At 43.7% G+C, this 26,251-nt stretch overlaps 1 protein-coding gene across 1 annotated transcript in view; it reads left to right on the forward strand.

Annotated features, from left to right (window-relative positions):
• Nucleotides 1-375: 375 nt before the first annotated feature.
• Nucleotides 376-26,251, forward strand: part of SLC6A2 (solute carrier family 6 member 2) — a 769,042-nt gene continuing 743,166 nt past the window's right edge. The window contains exons 1-2 of the mRNA XM_089692558.1: nt 376-490; nt 1,464-1,885. Of these exons, the coding sequence (XP_089548684.1) occupies nt 1,573-1,885 (313 nt within the window). The 5' untranslated portion in view covers nt 376-490; nt 1,464-1,572. The remainder of the gene's footprint in view (nt 491-1,463; nt 1,886-26,251) is intronic.

Raw genomic sequence — 26,251 nt, forward strand, 5'->3', positions numbered from 1 at the left:
AATATAAATTACATTTGATGTGATCCAGATCTTTCTCTTCCATTTGCGGCAACGCAACCTGAGGGCATGCTAATTTACATATTTCAGATTGCTTATATGCCCCTGTAATGCATGATGCTTAAGAGATATATAATCACTTCCTTAATAAACTTGCTTTTGGCTTTTCTAAAAAAAAATAAAAATAAATCCAAAAACTTATTTTCACAGTGTAAACACAAGTGTTCTGTGCAGATTGCTGGATTTCTTTACTGTAGTATCCATAGGTGGCGCTGCTGAGTTTCCAGTGTCTACAGTGGGTGTATTGATTTCACAAGCAGCATGTGCATTGAGTGCATCATGGTTTAAAAAGCTGGCATCTTTCTAGTCTTTACAGTTTCCTCATAACAGAAGGATCAGAGTTTTCACTTGGAAGGACTGAGTGGTCTTCATGGTGGAATCTCACTGAAAGACTTGCTGATGTTCAACCCATGAACCTACTTGCTGCAAGCTGGTAAGTCTGTGCACTTTTCCAAAAATATGTTTTAGCTAGCAAGTAGCATGATGAAATTATGGTTATTGTAGAAGAGTTTATCAAACTACTTACTAATCTTAATATGTAATAATTTGTGTGTATGCGGCAGGGACTTTTATGGTGAAATTTGTTGGAAGGACTGTATTAAAAATGCATGTAAAATGTCAATGATTTATAAATACTTTAGATAAAAAAATATTATGGTAAAAAAAAAATTTTATATTAGTTTTAGCACAAAATGATTTTATTATTTGTATTCAGTCATTTTCATAGTTGTGAATAAATTCAGAATGTAATTTGTCAAAATGTTGTCTAAGAACACTACTAAGGTGGTACAAGTTAAAATGTATCCAGCCAAGCGAAAGTGTATGTGAGCCCTCTTACAAACCCTGTGCTTGAAATACTGGATGGCCAACTGCAACACTTTAAAAAAATCTGTGAAATTCACCAGTATATTTGCAACAATATTTTTTATTTAGAAAGGGAGCATTGTTACTAGTGTGGAGATGGTGTCATTTATGTATCAGACTTCAATCCTACAGAAAATTTCCATTCACTTCCACCCCCAACATTTCTGAGGACCACACAAATATATAAAACAGTTTATGGAATTGTAAAATCGACAATCTTTTTCATTTTAAATAATTCCTTTAGAGTTGCTTTTAAAGCATACATTGGACAGATATTATGTCTTAATCTTAGCATACAGAACAGGAGCTTCATGTACTAAATAGTGAGAATCAAAGACATTTCCAGGAATATGTTTTAAAAAATCTAAAAATCAAGGACTGTTAAATAGCATAACACATTTCAAAGTGCCTTGTATAGGAAACTGGACTGATTTGTGTATAAAGCTCATTTAATTACTAAATCTAGCAACTGATACACATGTTGTAATAAATATTTGAGTACCCACATTCTAAAAAATGTATTGATTTTTTTTTTCTTCCAGAAACAAGAGCTGAACAAAAAAGGTTAAACCTCAATACAAAGGCTGCACTTGATTTTTACTCTTCTTGAAAATCTTATACTGATCTTGTTGCACAGTTAACACTTTTCAGATGCCGAAATCTAAGATCCTCATTCAGGGTCATACTGACCATAGACTGTCAGCAGTGGTTCCTTTCAATGAGTTTTCCCCAGAAAAGAAAGATGTTGAATTGATTTTAGTCAAAGAACAGAATGGAATTCAATATACAAATAACACAGTGATCGCTCCAGATGCTTCCCAGAAATATGAGGTTCCCGTGCTAGAAGAGCAAGAAAGGGAGCACTGGGGCAAGAAAATCGACTTTCTTTTATCGGTTGTTGGTTTTTCAGTGGATCTGGCCAATGTATGGAGATTTCCTTATCTCTGCTATAAGAATGGAGGCGGTAAGAACCGTTCATATACTTTTTTTGATTGCTGTTGGTTCGTTTTGTTCAATAGCAGCAAGCTTACTGTTGCTATTCAATTCACTAAAATATAGGATACTTGCTGATAATGGAAAGCTGTATTGAAACAACATGCAGGCTGCCATTGCTGGCTATGCCTTTTAAAAATGTTAGTTGCTTAGTATGTACACTGATCCATGTTAAGTATGAACAAAAAAGGTTTTGACATTTGCTCTGACTTCACCTGCTGCATGTTTTTTCTGGGTCAGTGAGTCAAAGTTTTAAACCCAGAGACAGCCAGGCTACTATTCTTTTCTGAATGAGGCAGCCTACATTGATAATATAATAAATGCTGTAATTTTAGTGCAAACGAGGCATAACCCACAAGTGCATCTGTTGCAGGTTGTTGCACACTAGTATATACTGACATTTTGGTTTGGTGATGTGGACCTTAGCCAACTTGTAATGTACCTTGCAATACCTTCTGTTCATCTCTGTGATACATTAAGATTCATTAATGTCATGGTTAGCTGTAACAAGAAATACATCTAACTGGCTAGGAAAATAATAAACCTATGTAAGGGCACCTTACAAGTAGAAAGGGTAGGTATGATAGGTAGTGAAGACTTGTCAGCAGTGCTATTGTTTCAAAAATTCCCAGAGTAATTTGTGTTGGAAAAAAAAATTATGGACCAAGATCTAGATGGGATTTATAGGATAGATTCAGCTCTGTTTGGGATCCCAAAAGGGAGCTTTTTCCTTCCTGTTCATGTGACACCCATACAAGAAATAGAGCATGTTATTGTCACCGGGACAGGAGGGCAAAAACAGCAATAGAAAAAAAATACCTTATTTTCCAACTTTTCTCCACACTACTAAAAATGCAATGGGGGTTATTTACTAAAACTGGAGAGACAAACCAATCACATGTTCACAGGTTTTATTGTTGAAGCTTAATTGAACAAGCTGAAATTAGAAGTTGATTGGATCCCATGCACAGCTGCACCAGATTCTGAGTGCTCAGTTTTAGTAAATCCCCCCCATTGTGTGTTTGTATTTGCCTGTTCCCCCATTGGAGAGTTTTCACATCACCTTGAATCCTGACAGGATGTATAGAGAAATCTCCCTACAAAAGACACCGATAGTGATAAAAACCTGACAGAGGTTATAACACTTCCCAGGTCTATTATACATTTGTACTGAGAAAATATGGGGCTGTCCTCTCCCTCTGAAAATGCTAGCTGCCTGGCTGTTGTGCTAATCAAATGGCTTGACTGCAACAAGTAATGCAGATCAGGAATACTGACTTCACTCGCTGACTTTCTAGTTTGCAAATGTCATCACACCCCAGGATAGGAATTGTGTTAATAGCAGATTTACCAGGTATAAATAAAGGAAAATAAGATTTGAAAAGGAAAACTGCCACCACATCTAAGGGCTGATAAACTGCAATATGCCAGTCTTTCCTTTCCTCTCTCACAGGCTCATACCTGTTGTCTTATACTCTTATGGGTATGAATATAACTATGTGGACAAAATATAATTAATAATAATTTTGCCAGCAGTTTCACTAAAAAAGAAAACCAGTACTAAGAGAAATATGGGGCTACCATTGCTGATCTTTTCACTAGAATAGCTGTCCCTGAATTTAGTTTGAGTCAGTTAAGTGGAACTGCTGGGAAGATGTTTTTTTATGGTTACGCATTGATTTAGGAGTTACATTTTAATCATAAGAGTAAAAGAAGATGGCCATGAGCCAGTGAGAGAGAAAAAAGAAAGATTAATATTTGGCAGTTTATCAGTCCTTAGATACAATGGCTGGATTTGTTTTCTTTTGTCATTCTTATTTTTCTTTATTGTTACCTGGTGATCCTGCTAGTAGCACACTTCCTATCCTACGGTGACTATGCTTACATATATTTATATGCTAACCTGCTGTGCTGTATCTGTAAGGTTCAGTGTTGCCATGTTAGGCTGCATTCCTAATTTGAACTACAAACACCTTACCCTCTCCTCAGGTCTAATATATAGGAGTTGTGTCCTTTGTACACAGATGATAGCTGGGAAAGCTCATAAGAATGTTTAATATTTCATTTCAATGCACAGTAAGCTACAAGAACACAACATTTCTGCTAGTATTAAGTATTTATCTGTACTTGCACAAAATGTTATTAGCCTGATAAACAAAAATGAATGCGACCACCACATCAAAGGACTGGTAAGCTGAAAGATATTGTACAAATAAAAACAAATAATATGCATAATCTTATATTTTAACCACTTGCCGCTTGGTCACAGTAACGTAACAGTAACGTAAATAAACGTTGCAAGCTTGCTTACGAGTCTGGGGCGCACATGAGCGCACCCACTGTTGTCCACAGCGTGATTTTGTCAGCAGATCCTGGCCCATGATTTATGCAGAGACTTGCTGATCAGCTCTCTCCAATCACTGCAATTTACACACAACACAGGACTCTGTACACAGAGCAGCAATCTGACTGTTTCTCCTCCTTGCAAAGTAGGGAGAAAAAACAGCCAGATCTATTAAAAAAAAAGCCAGCACACATTACACACATTACACTTGTTAGGCACACAGGTAACCCCTTGATAGCCCATAGATGGTAACCCCTTCCCAGCCAGTGTCATTAGTACAGTGACAGTGTACAATAATAGCTCTGATCACTGTATTAGCGTTACTATTGATGGCAGTGTAAGTCGGTTAGTGTAACTCCAAGACAGCATCACCTAGTGCCAGATTGCCTGCCATACTATCACAGTCCCACAGTCGCTGATCCCTGCCATTACCAGTATAGCGTAATAGATGTGTAAATTCCAGTATACTTTATATACCATTGTTTGTAGATGCTATAACTTTCACACCAACCAATTAATATACACATATTGGTATTTTTTTGTTACCAAAGACATGTAGCAGAATACATTTTGGCCTAATTTTACGAAGACATTTGATGCATTAATCTTTATTGGATATGTTTATAGCACGAAGTAGAAAATATTGTTTTTTAAAAACATTTTGGTCTTTTTTCATTTATATATTAAAAATAGAAAACCCAGTGGTGATCAAATACCATCAAAAGAAAGCTCTATTTGTGTGAAAAGTATGATATAAATGCAATTTGTGTACAGTGTTGCATGACCACGCAATTGCCAGTTCTGAAGGTCAAGTGGTTAATATATGCACTTAGTTCAGTCCAAATGTCTCATAAAAGAGGTGAACTGTGTAATCAGGATGCAAGTATACAATCCAAACACACATGTTCCTGCATTTAAAAATGGCTGTGTGTACAAGTGGGTGCTGCAGTGATCATCGGCTGGAACTGAACAGAATCAGCAAGGGAGAATGTCACCAGCACACACCGAGGATCAGCAATATGAGTGGTCCAAATGCTTTAATGAATGATCACATAGTTACAGCAAGGCAAAGTTTCTGAATCTCGCAGGACCCCTTCATCAAGCATATGATGATTCGTCACATGCCTGATGAAGGGGTCCTCTGCAAAACTCCGAAACGTTGCCTTGCTGTAACTATGTGATCGTTCATTAAAGCTTTTGGACCACTCATATTGGTGGTCCTCAGTGTGCTGGTGATATTCTCCCTTGCTGTGAAATCAGGATGCACACCTCTGCCAAATTCCAGTATCCTCCTGTTACATCAGCTCCACCACTGTGATAAATATAAACTCTTACCGGAAGAAATAGACCTCACAGAAGAATGAAGTCAAACTGCATTTTTTTTATAGGTGAACCATCACATAGGTAGTTGAGAGTATCAGCCAGCTATGACTCTATTGTAACATGTCACACATATGTGGTCAAATACAAAATACAAGAGTTCTCTAAATGTAGGTAAATAAAGCTAATTACCTATCCATCTACTTTTAAGTGTGAGCTGCTTCCTGTTTTGAGTTTAATTTTAAATAATGTACTAAGTGCCGAATTTGTGTGGTTTATAAAGCTGCAATATATTACATTTCTGTTGGACTTAGATGTACTTTAACCAGTTTTGGACACTGAGCTTGCTATACATGTGCACAGGGTATGAGTTTGTATAGCCCGTACTTGTTCCTCCTGCCACTCCTCTCCTGGCACTTGCTGGCAATTCCCAACTGTCAAAATGATAATTGAGGGTTTCTGTGTTCATAAAGCAGCTGTGGAAGCTGATGCTGTCAAAAAACAAGCCATCAGACACAGTGGTAGGCAGTTGGGGGTAGTAAAAACCTGCCTCAAATGCCTATTTTTACCACCTCTTGAAGCCTGTGTGAATGCAATGTCATAATAAAGAAAGTGTAAAATTCAAAAAAAGCCTTTATTTAATGTATAATTAACTTTGAAATGCTTAGTATCAGAATTGTAATTTTAGTGTTACCCCCAGTAACCATAATTCTTTTTTTAAACTAACACTGATCAATGAAAAACAGTGTGTTTTTAAAAAGCCCTGTTTGCCCTAAAAATGATTACTTTGTTATCTTAAATAATCACCAATTATTATAGTGGCAGGACTACAAGGTTATCTAGAAGCATCAAGGTGTTGTAACTACAGGGAAGTAGGAGTCTCTTGCAGCACAGGGGTGCTGGACTCAAGAAAACAGGCATGCAAAGGTCTCTAGGAGGACTGGAACTCATTGGAATACAGGGGTGCTGGAACTTACTGGAAAACAAGGGTGAGACAGTCTATTACAGCAAAGGGTGCTGCACTTACTGAAATACAGGAGTGACAGAATATTCAAGAACTGGGCTGCAATTCAAAAGGAACATACTAGGTAGAAAAGCTGATTGTGGTTAGAGTACACAGATATAACACTGGAGCAGGAATACTGGATGCAACTTGGGGTACAAGGAAAACACTGGAGCAGGAATGCAGACTGCAAAGTCACTAGGGTAGGATGCTGGATGAAGCGCATGGGACCACAAGTATTCAGGATACAAGCTGGAGTAAACTGGGGACACAGGAACAGGATACAAGCTGGAGTACACTGGGGACATAGAAACAGAAAACAATCTGGAATGCACTGGAGATACAGACCAAGGATACAGTCAGGAGTGCACTGGAGGTGCAGGGATTGAGTGTTTGCTGGAAACGGTGAGGTCATAGGACAGCTTAGGTTCAGGGATGCAGGAATTGCTGAAGCTAGTGGTCACTCAGAAACAAAGGGTCACTCTGAGGTTAGAGGTCAATAGGAAACCCACAGAAACCTGTGGCCACTAAGTTACATGAAATCATAGAAAATCTCCATTTACACAATCCTATACCCACAGTTGATTCAGAGAAAGGCAAAAAAACCCTCTGATTTGCTCCAGTGGGGGAAAAAATCCTTTCTGTTTCCCCAAGAGGCAATCAGATATTCCCTTGTTCAACAATATGTGGCGTTTATTACTGCTAAATAATAATATCCAGTTATTTTTTCATGAATTTAGAAATGAATCCAACTCTTTTTTTAAATCAATTTACTGAGCTGAACTACCTGAAGTAGTTCTTGAAGGAGTCTTGTATTGTCTCTTATCAGTTTGATTGCCCTTCTCTGCACTTTCTTCAGTTCTACAGTATTCTTTATGTGAGCTGGTAAAAACTGAACTGCTTATTTCACATGAAATATTATTAATAACTTGTACAGGGGCAAAATTATGTCTCTCTCTGGAGTCTATACCTTTTTAATAAAATAAAGTATTTTGCTTGCTGTAGAAACTGCGGCTTACTTCTCCTCCTAGGATGTATGATGCATGCATGCTTTTGGCCTCTAATCCAAAAATACATTTATCAAAATTAAACCTCATTTGCCACATAGTTGCCCAATTAAATAGTGCATTGTAAATAGTCACCTTGTAGTTTGGAGACATCCTGTAAGGACGTTATTCTGCTACATAAATGGGCATCATCCGCAAACACTGAAATATACTTTTAATCCCAAACATTATATAATTTAAAAATATGTTAAAAAGCAAGGTTCCCAGCACTGAACCTTGGGGTACATCACTCATAACCTCAGACCATTCTGAGTATGTATTATTAATCACTACTATATATATATATATATATATACACATATATATATGTGTGATTTTGCGCAGCCCTGCTGCCCTGTAGCAGTAGCTCTACTATAGGGTGGTGGGGAAACGGTTAAAGTCCGTTGCTTTTACAATTCAAGAAACCTTGCCTGATATATAATTACCACAAATATAATTACCTATTTAGTATGCTATCTCACATAACCTTTTTGTGATAACCATAAATTAAATATAATAAATTCATATAATCAAAACTAAAAAAATAAAATAAAATAAAAATCTATAAAAATATGTGAATTGTGTCTAAAAATGTTTTAAATAGTAATTGTGTCCAATGTCCAAATCCCAATTTTCCACCTTGATGCAGTTAGAAGGAAATCAATCCTAGATATTCCGAAATACCTCAAAATAAAATAAAATAAAAATCCATAGTGCATTATCTTTTACATATATATATATATATATATATATATATATATATATATATATCACTCCACTCAGTGCTCAACACAAAAATCACTCTTAAATTGTGCAAACAAAAAACAAAAAAAAAAAAAAAAAAAAAAAAAAAAAAAAAAAACTTATACAAATATTCTTTTAATTAATATAAAATTCAAACCCAAAAAGTGAAAACTCTGTGATCACTATATAACCACACACTTTGTGATCAACCACTTGAATTCCATAAAAACACTGTGCACAACCCTTAGTGAATAGTGATACTAGGTACTAGTACCCTTTTTTATTCCAGCCACAAGTGATACCAGGTACTATTACCCTCTTATAGTTGTTTTCAGGCATGGGCTATCAAAAGTACTCCTTCCTTTCCAATGCTTTACTTCAAGAGCAATCCTCCAATATCCTCATGAAAATAAACAGGCTCTTAGGCAGAATCCATATTAGAGGAACAAATTTAATCCAAACTTACATAAAAGAAAGCAGAATCCGGCTCCCAGCATTACTCCTTCAATGGCTTTTTACAAACATTTAGTAAACCACATGTACACCACCAAAAAGATGGCCGCGGCGACACTTCCGGTTTGGCGTGCGTGCGTCTTGACGTCACTCCTCTAACGCGTTTCGTCATTTCCGGACTTCATCTGAAGGGTAAGAATAATAGTATAACTAAAGACAATTTTTTTTAGTGTTAGATAGAGTGGGGAGGGACTAGAACCCCTGTCAGTTTTTATTACTGTCTGTGCCCCCGTTAGGGTGGTTCACCCTCTGTTTGTCCTGTTTACCATTATCATCAAAACAAAAAGTAAAAGAATATCCCAAATTTCGGGTTGTCCCCAGAAGTATAAGAGAAGGGATGTCTGCCATTTGGGATATTAGTTCTGATGACCTAGGCGGTCCCAAAGGATTCCCCTAATTATTATGAGAGAGGAAGTGAAGTGAAATCTCCCTAATTGGCTGTCAAAAATAACTGACAGGTGATATAACCCTCCCTTACGCTATACAAAATGAAAAAAAGGTTTGCCTATAGTTCTACTTTATCCGCTTGCCCACCGCCCTATAGTAGAACTATTGCCACAGGGCGGCAGGGCTGTGCAAAATCACATATATAAATATATGTGTGTTTTGCACTTCCAGGTAGGGGGCGCCGCAAAGCCTTACCCGCTCCACCATTGGTGGCTACGGATGTCAATCACCAGGTCTCAGCCGGATATTCCCCTCTGGCATGCGGCGATCGTCGAGGAAAACTGACAGGGGAGAGACCTGTGTGTAAACAACACAGGTGTCTCTCCTGCCAGCAATGACATTCTGCTTTGTATTTCTCTGCACAGCAGAAAAAAATAAAGCAGCATGTCTCCCTAGTAAAACCCACACAGTTAACCCTTTGATTGCCCCAGATGTTAACCCCTTCCTTCCCAGTGTCATTAGTACAGTGTTAATGCTTTTTATTAGTACTGATCACTGTATTAGTGTCATTGGGATGTCAGTGGCAGTTAGTCAGTGTTAGAATGCCCGCCCCAGTCCCGCAGTCCTGCAGTCCCGCTATAATTCGCTGATCACCGCCATTACTAGTATTAAAAAAGAAAATCCAGTATATATACTGCCATTTGTAGAAGCTATAACTTTCATGTAAGCCAATTAATATGCAATTTTTGGATTTTTTAGCAAAGACATGTAGCAGAATACATTTTGGCCTAAATTTATGAAATTTAAGAAATTTTAAAAGTCAAAAATATATATTTTTTTCAAAATTATTGGTCGTTTTTTGTTTATAGAGCAAAAAATAAAAAACGCAGAAGTAATCAAATACCACCAAAAGAAAGCTCTATTTGTGAGAGAAAAGGACATACATTTAATTTACATACAGTGTTGCATGACCACGCAGTTGTCAGTTAAAGTAAGGGGGGTAAATCTCTTTTCCTCCAGTCACAAATTCTAATTTTGCCATGACCTTCAAGTGAACAACTTTCCACAAAGTCTACCAAATAGACCAGTGACATATTTATACATATTTCTTCATTACTTATTTTAATTAACTTTTATATTTTTACACTGTCTCTTTACATTTTATTTTATTTTATTGAGTACATGTATGAGTACATCCTACAGGTGGGAAGTAGTTAAAGAAATTTACAAATTATGTCTAACCATCAAATGTGACTCCCCAAAGGCCAAAGCAACCAAACAAATGACTGAATCCTTATGTAGCTCAGACCTTCTGGCTGGTCCCGCTGTTAACCTAGGTCCTAACCCCTTGATGATGCAAACAGCCAGGCACAAGTTATTTTTATAGCCAGGTGCACACAGTACTTTCAGTTTTACACACCAGAACCTGTCAGTGTCTTTTCTGGGGTTTTATTGTTTGTAGAACTGAGATGGGGGATAGGTATAGGGCCTTGGGACACCCAGAACTAGAAAAACTTGACCAAGGACACTATCTAGAACACAGCTAACTCCTATAGAACAGTCTCTTGTGCAGTAAATTATGTACAGCTCAACACAGGGGGAGTACCACAGTGGAAAGAACCCTGGCAGCAGGTCTGGAACAATCCCTCCACAAAATGTGTGCAAAGTGGCAACAGTCTGTCTCCCAGGCCTACTCACTGTGTCTCTAGATACTTGGATGCCTCCTTCTAGTATCAGCAGACACTGCTGCATGAGCCTCCTGGCCAAATATTTCCTGGATGTTGCCTCAGTTGTTTCTGCAACTTTTGGAAATGGTCCTGCAGCTCTCTCCAGAACTCGAACCACCCAGGACTTCTTTTGTAGCTCCAAAGTTCTTGTTAGGTTTGACAACACTTCCAGTCTGGGTCATTCTCCAGCAGGTGAAGGACCCTGCTATAGTCTGCTTAATTCAATTTACCTACAAACACCTATACTAGCACCTAACTAGGAGGGTGCTACACTTAATTTGATTCAGAAATGTGTATTATATATCACTGTTGCTGAGAGCCTCTATATATAGTTTTGAAGTCCAGTAGCATGAACTTTTATTTTCCAAATAAACCTAAATATTGCTTAAATCAAATGTAAGGTGCTTTAAGTTTTTGAAAATCTCTGCTTATATAAGTCATTTTAATGCTGCTCAGCTCAAAATACTACCTAGTGATCTTGCCAGTCTCCTATGGCCCCTATATCTTCCTGTTCCATATTAACCATAGGTTCAGACTCAAGTTAGTAATGATAGACATGCACAGTTCACTTCTCATAGGGAATAGCAGGGCACTGTGCAAAAAGTAGTGCCCTAGTTAGCTAGTGACATCATAGGCTGACACACTCACAGTTCAGCCTTCTTTGTACTGATTGACAAGAAGCTCTGGAGCCTTTGTGGCCATTCTTACACTTGGCTACACCTAACATATTGGGAAGCAGACTGAAGAGGTGACAGATAAACGTTGCTGAGTAAAAGTGTGACCCCACTCTTCAAAATCCATGTCTACAGTCTTGGAGAATGGTCATATGATCACTTTAAAATTACTAAGAAAAACAGACACATGTTTGTGGATTTTCATTCACATGAATATTATGATAAATATTTCTGTACAGTTTTTCATTACAGTATGGCACAGGTTAAAGTGGAACTTTAGTAAGAAAATTAAAGTGGAATGTTAGGTTAAAAAATAAAAATGGGCAAACAGGCAGGATTTGTAATGCAGAAGAGACTACTTATGTGCCTGTCCCCCCCTGTATTGTGAGCTGCGCAAGCGCAGCTCACTATACAGATTCAGCAATGCCAACTGAGCTTCTGCGCATGCGTTGAGTGATGTCACTCCTGCCCAGACAATGAAAGCGGACGGCGATCTAGAACCAGAAGCCAGCTACCCAAAGATGTCAGTGGCTGAACAGTGAGCTCTAAGACTATGTATCGCTGGAGCCAAGATGAGCACAGTTCCATAGTTACATAGTTAGTCTGGCTGAAAAAAAAAAACCCAGCAAAGCATGATCTAATTTGCTCCTGAAGGGGAAATTTGTTTTCCTGATCCCCCGAGAGGCAATCAGATATCTTTACCTATAAATGTTAGTATCCAGTTATATTGTGTGTATCTAGGAAAGAATCCAGGCCTTTTTTAAAGCAAACCACTGATGTATTTATACATGTTAATCTCCTCTTTGCAAGAGAGAATAAATTCAGTTCCTCTAATCTTTCCTCATAGCTGAGCTCCTCCATGTCTCTTGTCAGTTTGGTTGCCCTTCTCTGCACTTTCTCCAGTACCACAATGTTCTTTTTGTGAGTTGGTGCCCAAAACTGAACTGCATATTCCAGATGAGGTATTACTACACCCTGTTCCAAATTATTATTCAAATTCTATTTAAGTGTCACAAAGATGAAATATTTTGTTTTTCAGTTTAACTCATGGATGGCATTGTGTGTCAGGGCTCTTTTGATCACTGAAAACAATCTCGGACACCTGTGATAATTAGATTGGCAGGTGAGCCCAATTTAAGGAAAAACTACTAAAGGAGGGTGTTCCACATTATTAAGCAGAGCACGATTTTCAAGCAATATGGGGAAGAAAAAGAATCTCTCTGCTGCCGAAAAGAGTGAAATAGTTCAATGCCTTGGACGAGGTATAAAAACATTAGATATTTCACGAAAACCTAAGCGTGATCATCACACTATTAAGAGATTTGTGGCTGATTCAGAGCACAGATGGGTTTGTAGAGATAAAGGCACATTGAGGAAGATTTCTGCCAGATCCATGCATCGGATCAAGAGAGCAGCTGCTAAAATACCATTACATAGCAGCAAACAGATATTTGAAGCTGCTGGTGCCTCTGGAGTCCCACAGACATCAAGGTGTAGAGTCCTCCAGAGTCTTGCAACTGTGCATAAACCTTCTATTCAGCCACCACTAACCAATGCTCACAAGCAGAAATGGCTGCATTGGGCAGAAATATACATGAAGACTAATTTTCAAACAGTCCTGTTCACTGATGAGTGCCGTGCAACTCTGGATGGTCCAGATGAATGGAGTAGTGGATGGTTGGTGGACGGCCACCCTTTTCCAACAAGGCTGCGATGTCAGCAAGGCGGTGGTGGAGTCATGTTTTGGGCAGGAATCATGGGAACAGAGCTGGTTTGCCCCTTTAGGGTCCCCGAAGGTGTAAAGATGATCTCTGCAAAGTATGTGGAGTGTATGACTGACCACTTTCTTCCCTGGTACAGAAGGAAGAACTATGCTTTCCGTAATAAAATCATCTTCATGCATAACAATGCACCATCTCATGCTGCAAAGAATACCTCTGCATCAATGGCTGCTATGGGGATAAAAGGAGAAAAAGTCATGGTGTGGCCTCCATCCTCCCCTGACCTCAATCCTATTGAGAACCTTTGGAGCATCCTCAAGCAAAAGATCTGTGAGATAGGAGGCAGTTTACATCCAAACAGCAGCTCTGGGAGGCTATTCTGACATCTTGCAAACACATTTAAGCAGAAACTGTCCAAAAACTCACAGGTTTAACCAATTCAATACCGTGCAATTTTACACCTTCCTGCCGAGGCCATTTTTCAGGTTTCAGCGCTCTCACACTTTGAATGACAATTGCGCGGTCATACAACATTGTACCCAAACTAAAATTTTATCATTTTCTTCACACAACTGGAGCTTTCTTTTGTTGGTATTTAATCATAGCTGGGGTTTTTATTTTTTGCTAAATTAACAAAAAAGACCGAACATTTTGAAAAAAAAAAACACGTTTTTCTTTTTTTCTGTTATAAAAGTTTGCAAATAAATAATTGTTCTTCATAAATTTAGGCCGAGATGTATTCTACTACATGTCTTTGGTGAAAATAACCCAAATTAGGATGTATTTTTTAGTTTGTAGGAAAGTTATAGAGTTCACAAACTATGGTATAGATCTGAATATTGATCAATCCTGAAGTACTGACAGCCAATCTAATTTCTTGAGGTCCAAGAATGTCAGAATAGTACAGATATCCCCCAAATGACCACTTTTTGCAAAGTAGACAGTCTGACGTACTTCATAAGAGGAATGACGAGTTTTTTGAAGTCGTATTTTTTTTGTCATAATTTTTAGGAAAATAAAAAAATAAAAAAAATTATTTTCACTATTTTATTTTTACATACTGTCACCAGTGCAGTACAGCGTCATCATATAACTGGCATGGCAGTGATCAGGGACACTGACTGGTGACAGTGTGAAAAAAAAAAAAATATATATATATATTTTTTTTAATTACATTTTTTTCTTTTTTTTGTCATATTTCACTATGTCCAAAGTAGTACAATGTTACCATAGTAACATTGTACTACTTTGGGGAAGTGATCAGTATTTTTTTTTTTTTTTTTTACACAATTTGCTTATAGCAAAGAATTACTTTGCTATAAGCAAGCATTTACCTGAATGACATTGATTCATTTTTTTTTTTTGTGCTTAGCTGTGATTTGGCCACATGTGCATGTGATTAGCTGTGACCATTCACAGCTAGGCAGTAGTATACAATGAATGGCATGAATGAAGCCATCCATTGTATACAACTGTCATGTGACCTGCTGTGAACTGTGCGGGAGGACGCCATATCGCGGCCTCCCGGAAAGGTAATGCACTTTTGCGGACTCCATTTGCCATAGGCCGGGCGTCAAGTGGTTAATGAATGCAAGACTTGTGAAGCTGCTATCAAATAAGGGGTCCTATGTTAAAATGTAACGTGACCTGTTAAAATGTTTAAAAAGTTAAAATGTTGTTAAAAGTTTGATTGAAATAGCTTTTGATTTCAGTAAATATGCTGCAAACACAACAAATGACAATTTTCAGTTCTTTACAACCTATAAAGTGTTTTGAAACTTACTGTGCGTAATAATTTGGAACAGTGCATTGTAAGTTTTTTTATGTTTAAAAAAAATACTGTATCATTAGGAGGTTTGTTCAATAAAATGTGAATTGTACTCTTAATAGTTGATAACATGAGAATTATGCTGACTGTTATTTACATCAATTATTTAGGTAAATGAGAAAAATATCATTTACATAATAATTTGAAACAGGGTGTAATGATTTGTACAGGGGTAAAAGGATATCTCTCTCTCTGGAGTCTATACCTTTTTTAATATAAGAGAGGATTTTGCTCACTTTAGAAACTGCAGCTTGGCATTGCATGCCATTATTAAGCTTGTGATCTACCAGAACTCCCAGATCCTTCTCCACCATTGATTCCCCCAGTTGTACTCCGCCTAGTATGTATGATGCATGCATATTTTTAGCCCCCAAGTGCATAACCTTATATTTATCAACATTAAACCTCATTTGCCACATAGTTGCCCAATTAAACAGAGCATTGAGGTCGGCTTGTAAGATGGAGACATCCTGTAAGCACGTTATTCCACTGCACAGCTTGCTGCCATCTGCAAAGACTGAATGGTGTTTTCAATCCCAGACACTATATCGTTTATAAATATATTAAAAAGTAAGGGTCTTAACACTGAACCTTGGGGTACACCACTGACAACCCTAGACCATTCAGAGCATGAATCATTAACCACTAGTCTCTGAATACGATCTTTTAGCCAGTTTTCTATCCATTTACATACAGATTTTTCCAATTCGATAGACTTTACCTTACACATTAGCTGTGTGTGGGGTACTGTGTCAATTGCTTTTGCAAAATCCAAGTATACCACGTCCACTGCCACCCCTCTGTCCAAAGTTTTGTTCACCTCATCATAAAAAGAAATCAGATTTGCTTGACAACTTCTGTCTTTCATGAATCTATGCTGTCTGTTCCTTAAGATATTTTTTTCCAGGGGTGTGGCTGGAGCAGAAGCTGAATTGCTGCCTAACCACACAGCTGTGCTGTACACACAGTGCAGTGGCGGACCAGACACTCCAAAAGCGACCAGAGGAGAGGCAACTGTCAGGGAGCGAGGAGCCAAACACACAAGGAGGTGCAATTAAAGGTAGGTTTATTAATATAAAAATAAGACAAGAGTCTATGCAAGTCCAACAGCGGAAAACGTAACCAAAGCCAGGGTCAAGAGCCAGGAAGAATCGTCGCCAGAGCCGGGATCAGGAGCCAGGAAGAATCGTCGCCAGAGCCGGGATCAGGAGCCAGGAAGAATGGTCGCCAGACCCAGGGTCAGAAGCCAGGAGGAGTCTTAGCCAAAGCCGAGTCAGTATCCAGGAAAGAAATGAGTAGCTAAACAGGAGCTTGCTGTTGTGCAACAGACAGGACACGAATGCAATGGACAGCCACAAACAGCAGACTTATATGTGATAAGTCGCTACCTCCGGGGGGAGGAGCCGCAGAGGGCTGAAAGCATAAAGGATCCCACAATGCTTTGCAGACACCTAAGATGGATGCCAGCACATGGAGCAGCACAAGGTCTGAGAAAAGGTAGGACCTTGACAGTACCTCCTCCTCAAGGGCCCCTCCCCCTTGTGGCTCAACATAAGGCTTCTGTGGAAAGCAGGCGTGAAAAGCGTGGAGGAGGGCAGGAGCATGAACATCTGCGGAAGGAACCCAGGAACGCTCTTCGGGACCATAACCACGTCAATAGACCAGGAACTGCACCCGACTGCGGACCAACCGAGAGTCCAGGATGCGGCTCACCTCATACTCCTCATGACCGTCAACCCGGATAGAATGAGGCCGAGGCCGAGAGGCAGTAAAGCGATTACAGACCAGAGGCTTCAACAGGGACACGTGGAAGACATTGGAGATACGCATCCCAGGAGGAAGAGCAAGGGCATAGGCCACTGGGTTCACCCTGCGGAGGATGCGGAAAGGACCAACAAAATGGGGAGCCAGTTTCGGTGCGGGACCCTGAAGATTGAGGTTACTAGTGGACAACCACACCCTATCTCCAACCTGATATGAAGGAGCGGGTAACCATCTACGATCATCCTGGAGCTTCTGCCGCTGAGCTGAGTCCTTCAAGGACCTCTGGATCTGCCCCCACGAGGAACGCAGGGCAGCAAGATGGTTATCCACAGCTGGAATGTCCTGTGGAGAGAACAACTCAGGCAATACAGTGGGTTGGAACCCATAGTTGGCCATGAAGGGAGACATCCCGGAGGAGGAGTTCACAGCCGAGTTCATCGCAAACTCTGCCCATGGCAGGAGATCGACCCAATTGTCTCGATGGTCAGAGATATAGCAGTGAAGGAATTGTTCCAGGGCCTGGTTGGAACGCTCCACAGCCCCATTGGACTGCGGTTGGTAGGCCAAAGAGAAAGAGAGATTGATACCCAACTGGGAGCAGAAGGCGCACCAGAACCTGGACACAAACTGGCTCCCATGGTCCAAGACAATCACCTTAGGCAACCCATGCAAGCAAAAGATCTCCCTGGCGAAAACCGTAGCCAGTTCTTGCGCAGTCGGCAATTTCTTGAACGGAACACAATTGCACATCTTGGAGAAACGATCAATGACCATAAGAATGACCATATGGCCTCGAGACGCAGGGAGGTCTACAATAAAATCCATGCCCAGGTGTGACCAGGGACGCTCCCCATTGGGAATGGGTTGTGGAAGGCCCAATGGAAGAAGCCGAGGAGATTTATTCTGGGCACAGACAGAACATGCCGCTACATATGAGGCGATGTCGGAATGGAGAGATGGCCACCAGAATAAACGAGATATGACCCAGGACAACTGGTTCCTCCCTGGATGACCGGTGGTCTTGCAATTAAGGTAGGTACGCAGCAAGCGGATGCGCAATCCCTCAGGTACGAAACATCTACGAGCCGGTCTCTCAGAGGGAGCATCAGTTTGAACCGCCAAAATCTGCTCCCCAAAGGGGAGAAGTCAGGCTGGTATGAATGGCAGCCAGGATCTGATCCGGAGGTATAATAGTACAAATGCGGCGCTATAGAGTATTACCAGTACACAAATGGTATCTCAAAGTAACAAAAATATTGGATATAGTTCATACGATATAATGTGACTGTGGTGACACAATGAGCAACAATTAGCTTTTGTGACTGCTGTGGCTGGAAGCAATGAGCATACTATGCACTAACCAGATAGCACAGATTAATGTGCGTTGGAGTATATAAGACCTACTCCTAGGTACTCTAGGGGGCTGGGAACTCTGCATGCAGATGTGGTCATCAGGTGGGGGTGCCTCACCAGCTGTCATCTATCCAGGGCAGGTTTCCACTTTCCACCAATGTGTGAACATCTTAGATAAGCTGCGCCCAGCAGTGCAATTTCCAGCCAGGGGGATCATACATTCAGATGAGAATCCAGAAAGGTTTGTAGAAACAAACAAGCACTGAATGGACCAAAGACCACTGGGACGAGGCCACTGCAGAACCGCTGAAACCTTCTGAGGGTCCATGGAAAATCCCACAGCGGAATGATGTAGCCCAAAAAGGCAACCTGGGATTGTTGAAATTCACACTTCTTGAGCTTACAGAAAAGCTCGTTCTCACTTAATCGCTGCAGCACTCGCTTAACATCCTGGATATGAGACTCCATGGATGCAGAGTACACCAGGATGTCGTCCAAGTAAACCACCACGCACTGGTGCAACAAGTCACGAAAGACATCATTAATAAACTCCTGAAAGACCACGGGCGCGTTACACAACCCAAAGGGCATAACCAGGGATTCATAGTGGCTGGTTCTGGTGTTGAACACGGTCTTCCACTCATCACCCTCCTTGATCCGTACGAGGTTGTACGCAGCCCTAAGGTCGAGTTTAGTAAAGACCATTGCTCCCTTGAGGCGGTCAAACAACTCGGTTATCAACGGAATTGGGTAAGCATTCTTAATCGTGATTCGATTGAGACCCCTAAAATCAATGCAAGGCCTCAATTCACCGCCCTTCTTTTTCACGAAGAAAAAGCCAGCTCCTGCTGGAGAAGTAGACTTGCGAATGTGCCCCTGGGAAAGCGCATTCGCAACGTACTCCTCCATGGCCTGATTCTCCGCAACCGAAAGAGGTTACACCCTGCCACGCGGAGGAGTGGCACCGGGTTGTAAGGTTATGGCACAATCGTATGGACGATGAGGAGGCAGAGCACCGGCACGCACCTTGTCAAACACATCCAGGTACTCCCCATAGTCAGTGGGCAACACAAAGTCCGAGGAGGCACACAACACCTTAACAGGTCCACGGATGCAATCCGCCCCACACTGTGGAGACCACGAGAGAATCTCGGCCGACCGCCAATCAAAGGTCGGATTGTGCTTCTGAAGCCAGGTGTCAGGGATCCCCTCGATCCCCGCCGCGTTGGTCCCAGCGCAGGCGCAGTATGCCGCCCGGCGCAGGGACTCGAGCACTGGTTCCGGGCCGGCCGCGGCGTTCGAGTTCGCGCATGCGCAGTAGAAGCCGCGGCCGCCCGCTGGGCACCAATGGCAGCGCAGGGCGGATATTTAAACGACCCTGAGCTGTCATTCAGTGCCTTCTGGTCTTTCCTGCATCCTGAATCCTGTGAACCTGTACCCTGTAAGTTATTGACCCGGATTGTACCTGACCTTGCTGTTTCTCCTATTCTGACCCTTGCTTTGCCTGACCTCTCTCCTGAATGCCCCCTATTGGATTTGACCTGCTGTTGCTGACCTGGCGTGTGACCCGACCATTCTATGCCCGTTGCCTTGTACCTTGCCGCCCTCTCTGTTACCGACCCGGCCCGTCTGACCTTGCTCATCCATCCATCCATCCCGTGCAGCGGGGTCTTCTGACCTCCTCACATCAGACTCTTCCCCGTGGGAGCCCCTTGCGCAGACTGCTACCACTGACGGGCGCACCCAGTAGCCACGACCTGGTCTCAGGGAGCTCCAAGTCCATCCCCACCATCAGGGGCTCTGGTGAACAAGCACCCTGGGACTTAGACTCCGTGCGCTGGGGACGCCTATTCAGTGGAGTGCTAGTAGTACCGCCGGGCGGTCCCTTACAGTACCAGAAGGCCATGACTGAGTCTAGAGGAGGTCCATCTCCGCTGGAGGAGATCTGCAGGCACCTGTCCAATTTGACTCAGACCGTATCGGCCCTGCAGGATAGATGTCAGCGGATTGAAACTCAATTCCAGGCCTGCACTATATCCGCTCCCGCCCCACAGGCCGCGGTCACCACGTCCCCAGCTGTAGCAGCCCCTGTGCTGGTGTCTGGGGCATCCGCACCACTCCCGGCGGCCGACCCCCGAGTACCCTTACCGGAACGTTTTCACGGGGACCGCACACGTTTTAGATCATTCCGCGAGTCCTGCCTCCTCTATTTTGAGCTACAACCCCGAACCTTCGTGACTGAATCCGTGAAGGTGGGGTTCGTCATCTCCCTCCTGCAGGGTGAACCCCAAGACTGGGCCCATCGATTACGGGGAAAAAACGACCCTCACCTCAGTTCGGTTGACAGTTTTTTTGATGCTATGGCCATCCTGTATGATGACCCACAGCGGGCAGCTTCTGCTGAAGCTACTCTGTACACGCTCCGGCAAGGCCGCCGAGCGGCGGAGGAGTACGCAGCTGATTTTAGGCGATGGATGGGGGATACTCGCTGGAACGAGTTCGCACTCCTGCATCAGTTCCGTATTGGCCTATCAGATGGCCTGAAAGACGAGCTCGCCCGGGTGGAGGTACCTGAGACTTTAGAGGACTTAATAGCACTGACCATCAAAATTGACCGTAGATTGCGGGAACGCAGGTTTGAGAGGTCCGGCCAGGGTCATGGAAATCCCTGGGGATCATTTCAGGGTCCCAGTCAAACACCTAGGCCAGTCGTCCAAAACCGGCCACCTGGAGACAACCCCGAACCCATGCAGCTCGGCCTGGCACGGCCTAAACTATCCCCAGAGGAACATCTGCGCAGACGATCCCAGAACCTGTGCCTCTATTGTGGCGAAGCTGGTCATATGGCGCGTTCCTGCCCGCAGAAACTGAGTAAGTGCACCTCTTCTTCCTTATCCATTGGCAATGTTGGTCCACCCCAATACTTAGTGGTACCCCTTTCCTTTCAGCTTCCAGAAAGGACCGTGGAAGTATCGGCCATAATTGACTCTGGGGCATGCAGCTGCTTCGTGGATATTAGTTTTGCTCACCAGCAGGGTATTCCCCTTCAATTAAAACAGAAGGGGTTCAATATTTTTTTGGCCGACGGTTCCCGAATAAAATCGGGGGTAGTGAACCAGGAAACCCCCTCCATCGCCACTGTCATTGCCGGCCAGCACCAGGAATGCCTCCGCCTGGATGCTATAGCTTCACCCCTCTTCCCAGTCATTCTGGGGCTCCCATGGTTACGGGCCCATAACCCCCAGATTGACTGGGCGACCGGAGTAATCACGTTCCCTTCCCCATACTGTCGGATATACTGCCGCACTTCGGGCCCGGGGGCCCCCCAAATCCTCCTGTGTTCTGAGGGGGAAGCGGAACTAAAACAAGTAATCCCTGCGGTTTACCATGGGTTTTTAGACGTGTTCAGCAAACGGGGAGCTGATGCTCTACCCCCCCACCGCCCTTATGACTGCCCCATTGACCTGTTACCCGGCTCAGAAATTCCTTTTGGACGAATCTTCCCCCTTTCAGAGCCCGAATTGGGGGCCCTAAAGGAATATATCGAGGACAGCCTCCAGAAGGGGTTCATCCGTCACTCCACCTCACCGGCAGGGGCGGGAATCTTCTTTGTTGAAAAGAAGGACAAAACCTTAAGGCCATGTATCGATTACAGGGAATTGAACAGGGTCACGATAAAAACCGTTACCCACTACCATTAGTACCAGAGCTGTTCCAAAGCTTAAAGTCAGCAGTGGTTTTTACCAAGCTGGATCTGAGGGGGGCGTACAACTTGATTCGCATAAGGGAGGGGGACGAGTGGAAGACGGCCTTCCGCACCCGCTTCGGTCATTTTGAATATCTGGTCATGCCGTTCGGGTTGTGCAATGCTCCGGCCACTTTTCAACACTTTGTAAACGATATTTTTAGGGACTTTCTGGACGTCTTCGTGATCGTTTATTTAGACGACATTCTGATTTTCTCCCCGTCTTTGGGGGAACACAGAATACACGTAGCAAAAGTATTGGGGCGGTTGCGGCAGCATGGGTTGTACGCCAAGGCAGAAAAATGTTGTTTTGAACAATCCAGCATTGCCTTCTTGGGCCTGATTATCTCCACCGCGGGGGTCGCGATGGATCCCCAGAAGGTCGCTGCAATACTGGATTGGCCTGAACCCACAGATAGGAAAGGCGTCCAACGATTCATCGGCTTTGCAAATTTTTACCGGAAGTTCATCAAGAACTTCTCGGGTCTGGTCTCCCCCATTACTCAGCTAACCAAGCTGGGAACCCGATTCAGATGGACACCAGAAGCGCAGGGAGCTTTCGGAGTCTTAAAGAAGCTGTTCACTTCGGCACCCATTTTGGGTCACCCAGATGCCGCTCTGCCCTATATCGTGGAGGTAGATGCATCGGAGAATGCGGTAGGCTCCATCCTCTCCCAACGAAAAGGCACCAAGGAACTGCTCCACCTTGTAGCGTTCTTCTCACGGAAGCTGACCCCAGCGGAGAAGAACTATGATATCGGTGATCGAGAGCTACTAGCGATCAAAACGGCGTTAGAGGAATGGAGGTACCTGCTGGAAGGTGCGGTGCACCCCATCTTAATATTTACTGACCACAAGAACCTAGAGTATCTGAGAACCGCCAAGCGTCTACGCCCGCGACAGGCGAGATGGGCACTATTCTTTTCGAGATTCAACTTCCATATTACGTACCGGCCGGGATCAAAGAACACTAAGCCGGATGCGTTGTCACGGATGTACGAAGACGCCAAGGAGACCCCAGTACCTGACACCATCCTGTCCTCGGGTAACTTCTTGGTCCTTCAGTCGGATCTTCGTTCCAGGCTAATGGAGGCATCCACAAACTTCTCTACCCCAGGCGGAGGGCCGCTCCGGAACAAGGGGGGACTCCTATGGAGGGATGACCGAATTGTGGTGCCGGAAGAAACCCGAACCCTGGTCTTGGGGCATTGCCACGACCACCCAATGGCGGGGCACTTTGGCCCAGAAAAGACCCTGGAACTTCTCCGACGCTCATTCTGGTGGCCAGACATGGCTAAGGATTGTAAAGGCTATGTCAGGTCCTGTGTCACCTGCCAGAAGAACAAGCCAGCAAGAAACAAGGTTTGGGGTCTGCTGCGACCCTTACCTATTCCTGAACGGCCTTGGCAAAAGATCTCACTAGACTTTATAGTCGAGCTTCCGCCATCCCGAGACCACACGGCAATCCTGGTAGTCGTGGACCGCTTGTCCAAGATGGCCCACTTCATCCCGTTGAAGAAAACCCCCTCGGCGGCCGAGACCGCGCAAGTCTTCATTCGAGAGGTAGTCAGGTTGCATGGGGTCCCTGAAGACATTGTCTCGGACCGAGGGGTCCAGTTCACGTCCAGATTCTGGAGGGCACTGTGCAAAGCCCTGGACATCAAATTATCTCTCTCCTCTGCGTTCCACCCTCAAACTAACGGTCAGACCGAAAGGACCAATCAGACCTTGGAGCAATACTTAAGATGCTATACCTCGTTTACTCAAGATGACTGGCTGCCACTTCTTCCTTTAGCGGAATTTGCGTATAACAACGCCCGCCACTCAGCAACAGGGCAGTCCCCGTTCTTTGCCAACTATGGCTTTCACCCAGTCTTCCTCCCGGATTTGGTGTCGGAATGCCCAGTACCAGCAACACAAGATGTGGTAACGTTCTTCGCTGCGAACAATAAGAAGCTTCAAGTGGCCATCAGTCGGGCCCAGGAAGACTACAGGAAAGCATTCAACAGGAAACGGAGAGGAGATCTGGTATTGCGGCCTGGGGAGAAGGTTTGGCTGGCGACGTCCAATCTAAAGATGCTTTGCCCGTCAAAGAAATTGGGACCCAAATTTATAGGCCCCTTCTGCATTAAACGGATGGTTAACGAAGTAGCCTACGAACTCGCCCTCCCTGACACGCTCAAGATCCACCTCCGGATGCCCACCCGTGGTGGAGAGATCGGGTGGGCATCCGGAGGTTGCCCGTAGGGGGGGGGGCAATGTCAGGGATCCCCTCGATCCCCGCCGCGTTGGTCCCGGCGCAGGCGCAGTATGCCGCCCGGCGCAGGGACTCGAGCACTGGTTCCGGGCCGGCCGCGGCGTTCGAGTTCGCGCATGCGCAGTAGAAGCCGCGGCCACCCGCTGGGCACCAATGGCAGCGCAGGGCGGGATATTTAAACGACCCTGAGCTGTCATTCAGTGCCTTCTGGTCTTTCCTGCATCCTGAATCCTGTGAACCTGTACCCTGTAAGTTATTGACCCGGATTGTACCTGACCTTGCTGTTTCTCCTATTCTGACCCTTGCTTTGCCTGACCTCTCTCCTGAATGCCCCCTATTGGATTTGACCTGCTGTTGCTGACCTGGCGTGTGACCCGACCATTCTATGCCCGCTGCCTTGTACCTTGCCGCCCTCTCTGTTACCGACCCGGCCCGTCTGACCTTGCTCATCCATCCATCCATCCCGTGCAGCGGGGTCTTCTGACCTCCTCACATCAGACTCTTCCCCGTGGGAGCCCCTTGCGCATACTGCTACCACTGACGGGCGCACCCAGTAGCCACGACCTGGTCTCAGGGAGCTCCAAGTCCATCCCCACCATCAGGGGCTCTGGTGAACAAGCACCCTGGGACTTAGACTCCGTGCGCTGGGGACGCCTATTCAGTGGAGTGCTAGTAGTACCGCCGGGCGGTCCCTTACACCAGGGATATCCCAAAACCACAGAGTAGTGCGGGGAAGAAATTACCTGGAAACAGGCCAACTCCCTGTGAACAGCCCCAATAGCTACATGGTGCTGTTCTAACGGGAGCGTTTGCGTCGCGTTGCGTCGCGGCAAAACGGACGCCTCTGGACGAGTCAGGAGGCTTTGAAGCCTCCTATTCTCGTCTATGGTGCCGCTCCGCAAACGCCCGGCCGGCGTTTGCGGTGCGGTTGCGACGCGGTTGCGGGGCGTTTGCGGAGCGGTAACACCACTCAAACTGCATTATAGGCGTTTGTGGGGCGTTATTAACGCTCGGTAAACGCCTAGCAACCGCCGCTAAACCGCGCATGCGGCGTTTGCGGAGCGTTTGCCGAGAGTTAAAAAACGCTCCGCAAACGCCGGACCAACGCTTGCCAAACGCTATAGGGGCGTTTGGCAAGCGTTGGCAAAACAGCCTAGTGTGAACGAGCCCTAATACTTCACATTCTGCAAGTAATTTCTCACATGCAATGGCTAACTTTCCTACTACTAGTCAGCCTATTTCTGATACATTAATGAAGGAGATGCTCCTTTCATTAAGATCATCCATGAAGTCAGATATCGTTAATTCTATGCAACAAATCAAATCAGAGATTAATGATCTTGGCGACAGAGTTGACCATGTTGAAACAAAAATGGGAGAATACACCACTTCCTTTAACACCCTAGTAGATGCCCACAATGAAAGGGATGAAGAAATTGAATGACTCAAAAATAAAGGCACAGATCTGGAGGATAGATCACGACATAATCTAACCAATTGACAGCGTATACCCAAGAGCTCTTTCGTGCACTACCTGATGCTACAAACACAGATCTGACCATCGATAGAATACATCGCCTTCCAAAACCCTCCTATCTGCCAGATGAAATACCTCAAGATGTCTTGATGAGAATTGATTTTTTTCATGTCAAAGAAAAAATCATGGAAATTGCTCGCAAACCCCAAAATTTGCCTGCACAATTCTCTTTACAGCTTTTCACAGATTTATCTAAGCGCACCGTGCAACTCAGGAAAAATCTCCTCCCAATAACAAAGCTCCACAAAACCACTAAATTATTTATTCATCACCAGAAATGACTCAATCACCACAATCAACAGCCTAGAGGAATGTCGGAATTGTCTTAGAGAGTGAGAAATTCTCCCAGAAAGTGACCCACAACATTCTACTGC

This window comes from Staurois parvus, unplaced genomic scaffold, assembly GCF_062004578.1.
Source record: "Staurois parvus isolate SC_StPar_1 unplaced genomic scaffold, SC_StPar_1.0 ptg000594l, whole genome shotgun sequence".
Lineage (NCBI taxonomy): Eukaryota > Metazoa > Chordata > Amphibia > Anura > Ranidae > Staurois > Staurois parvus.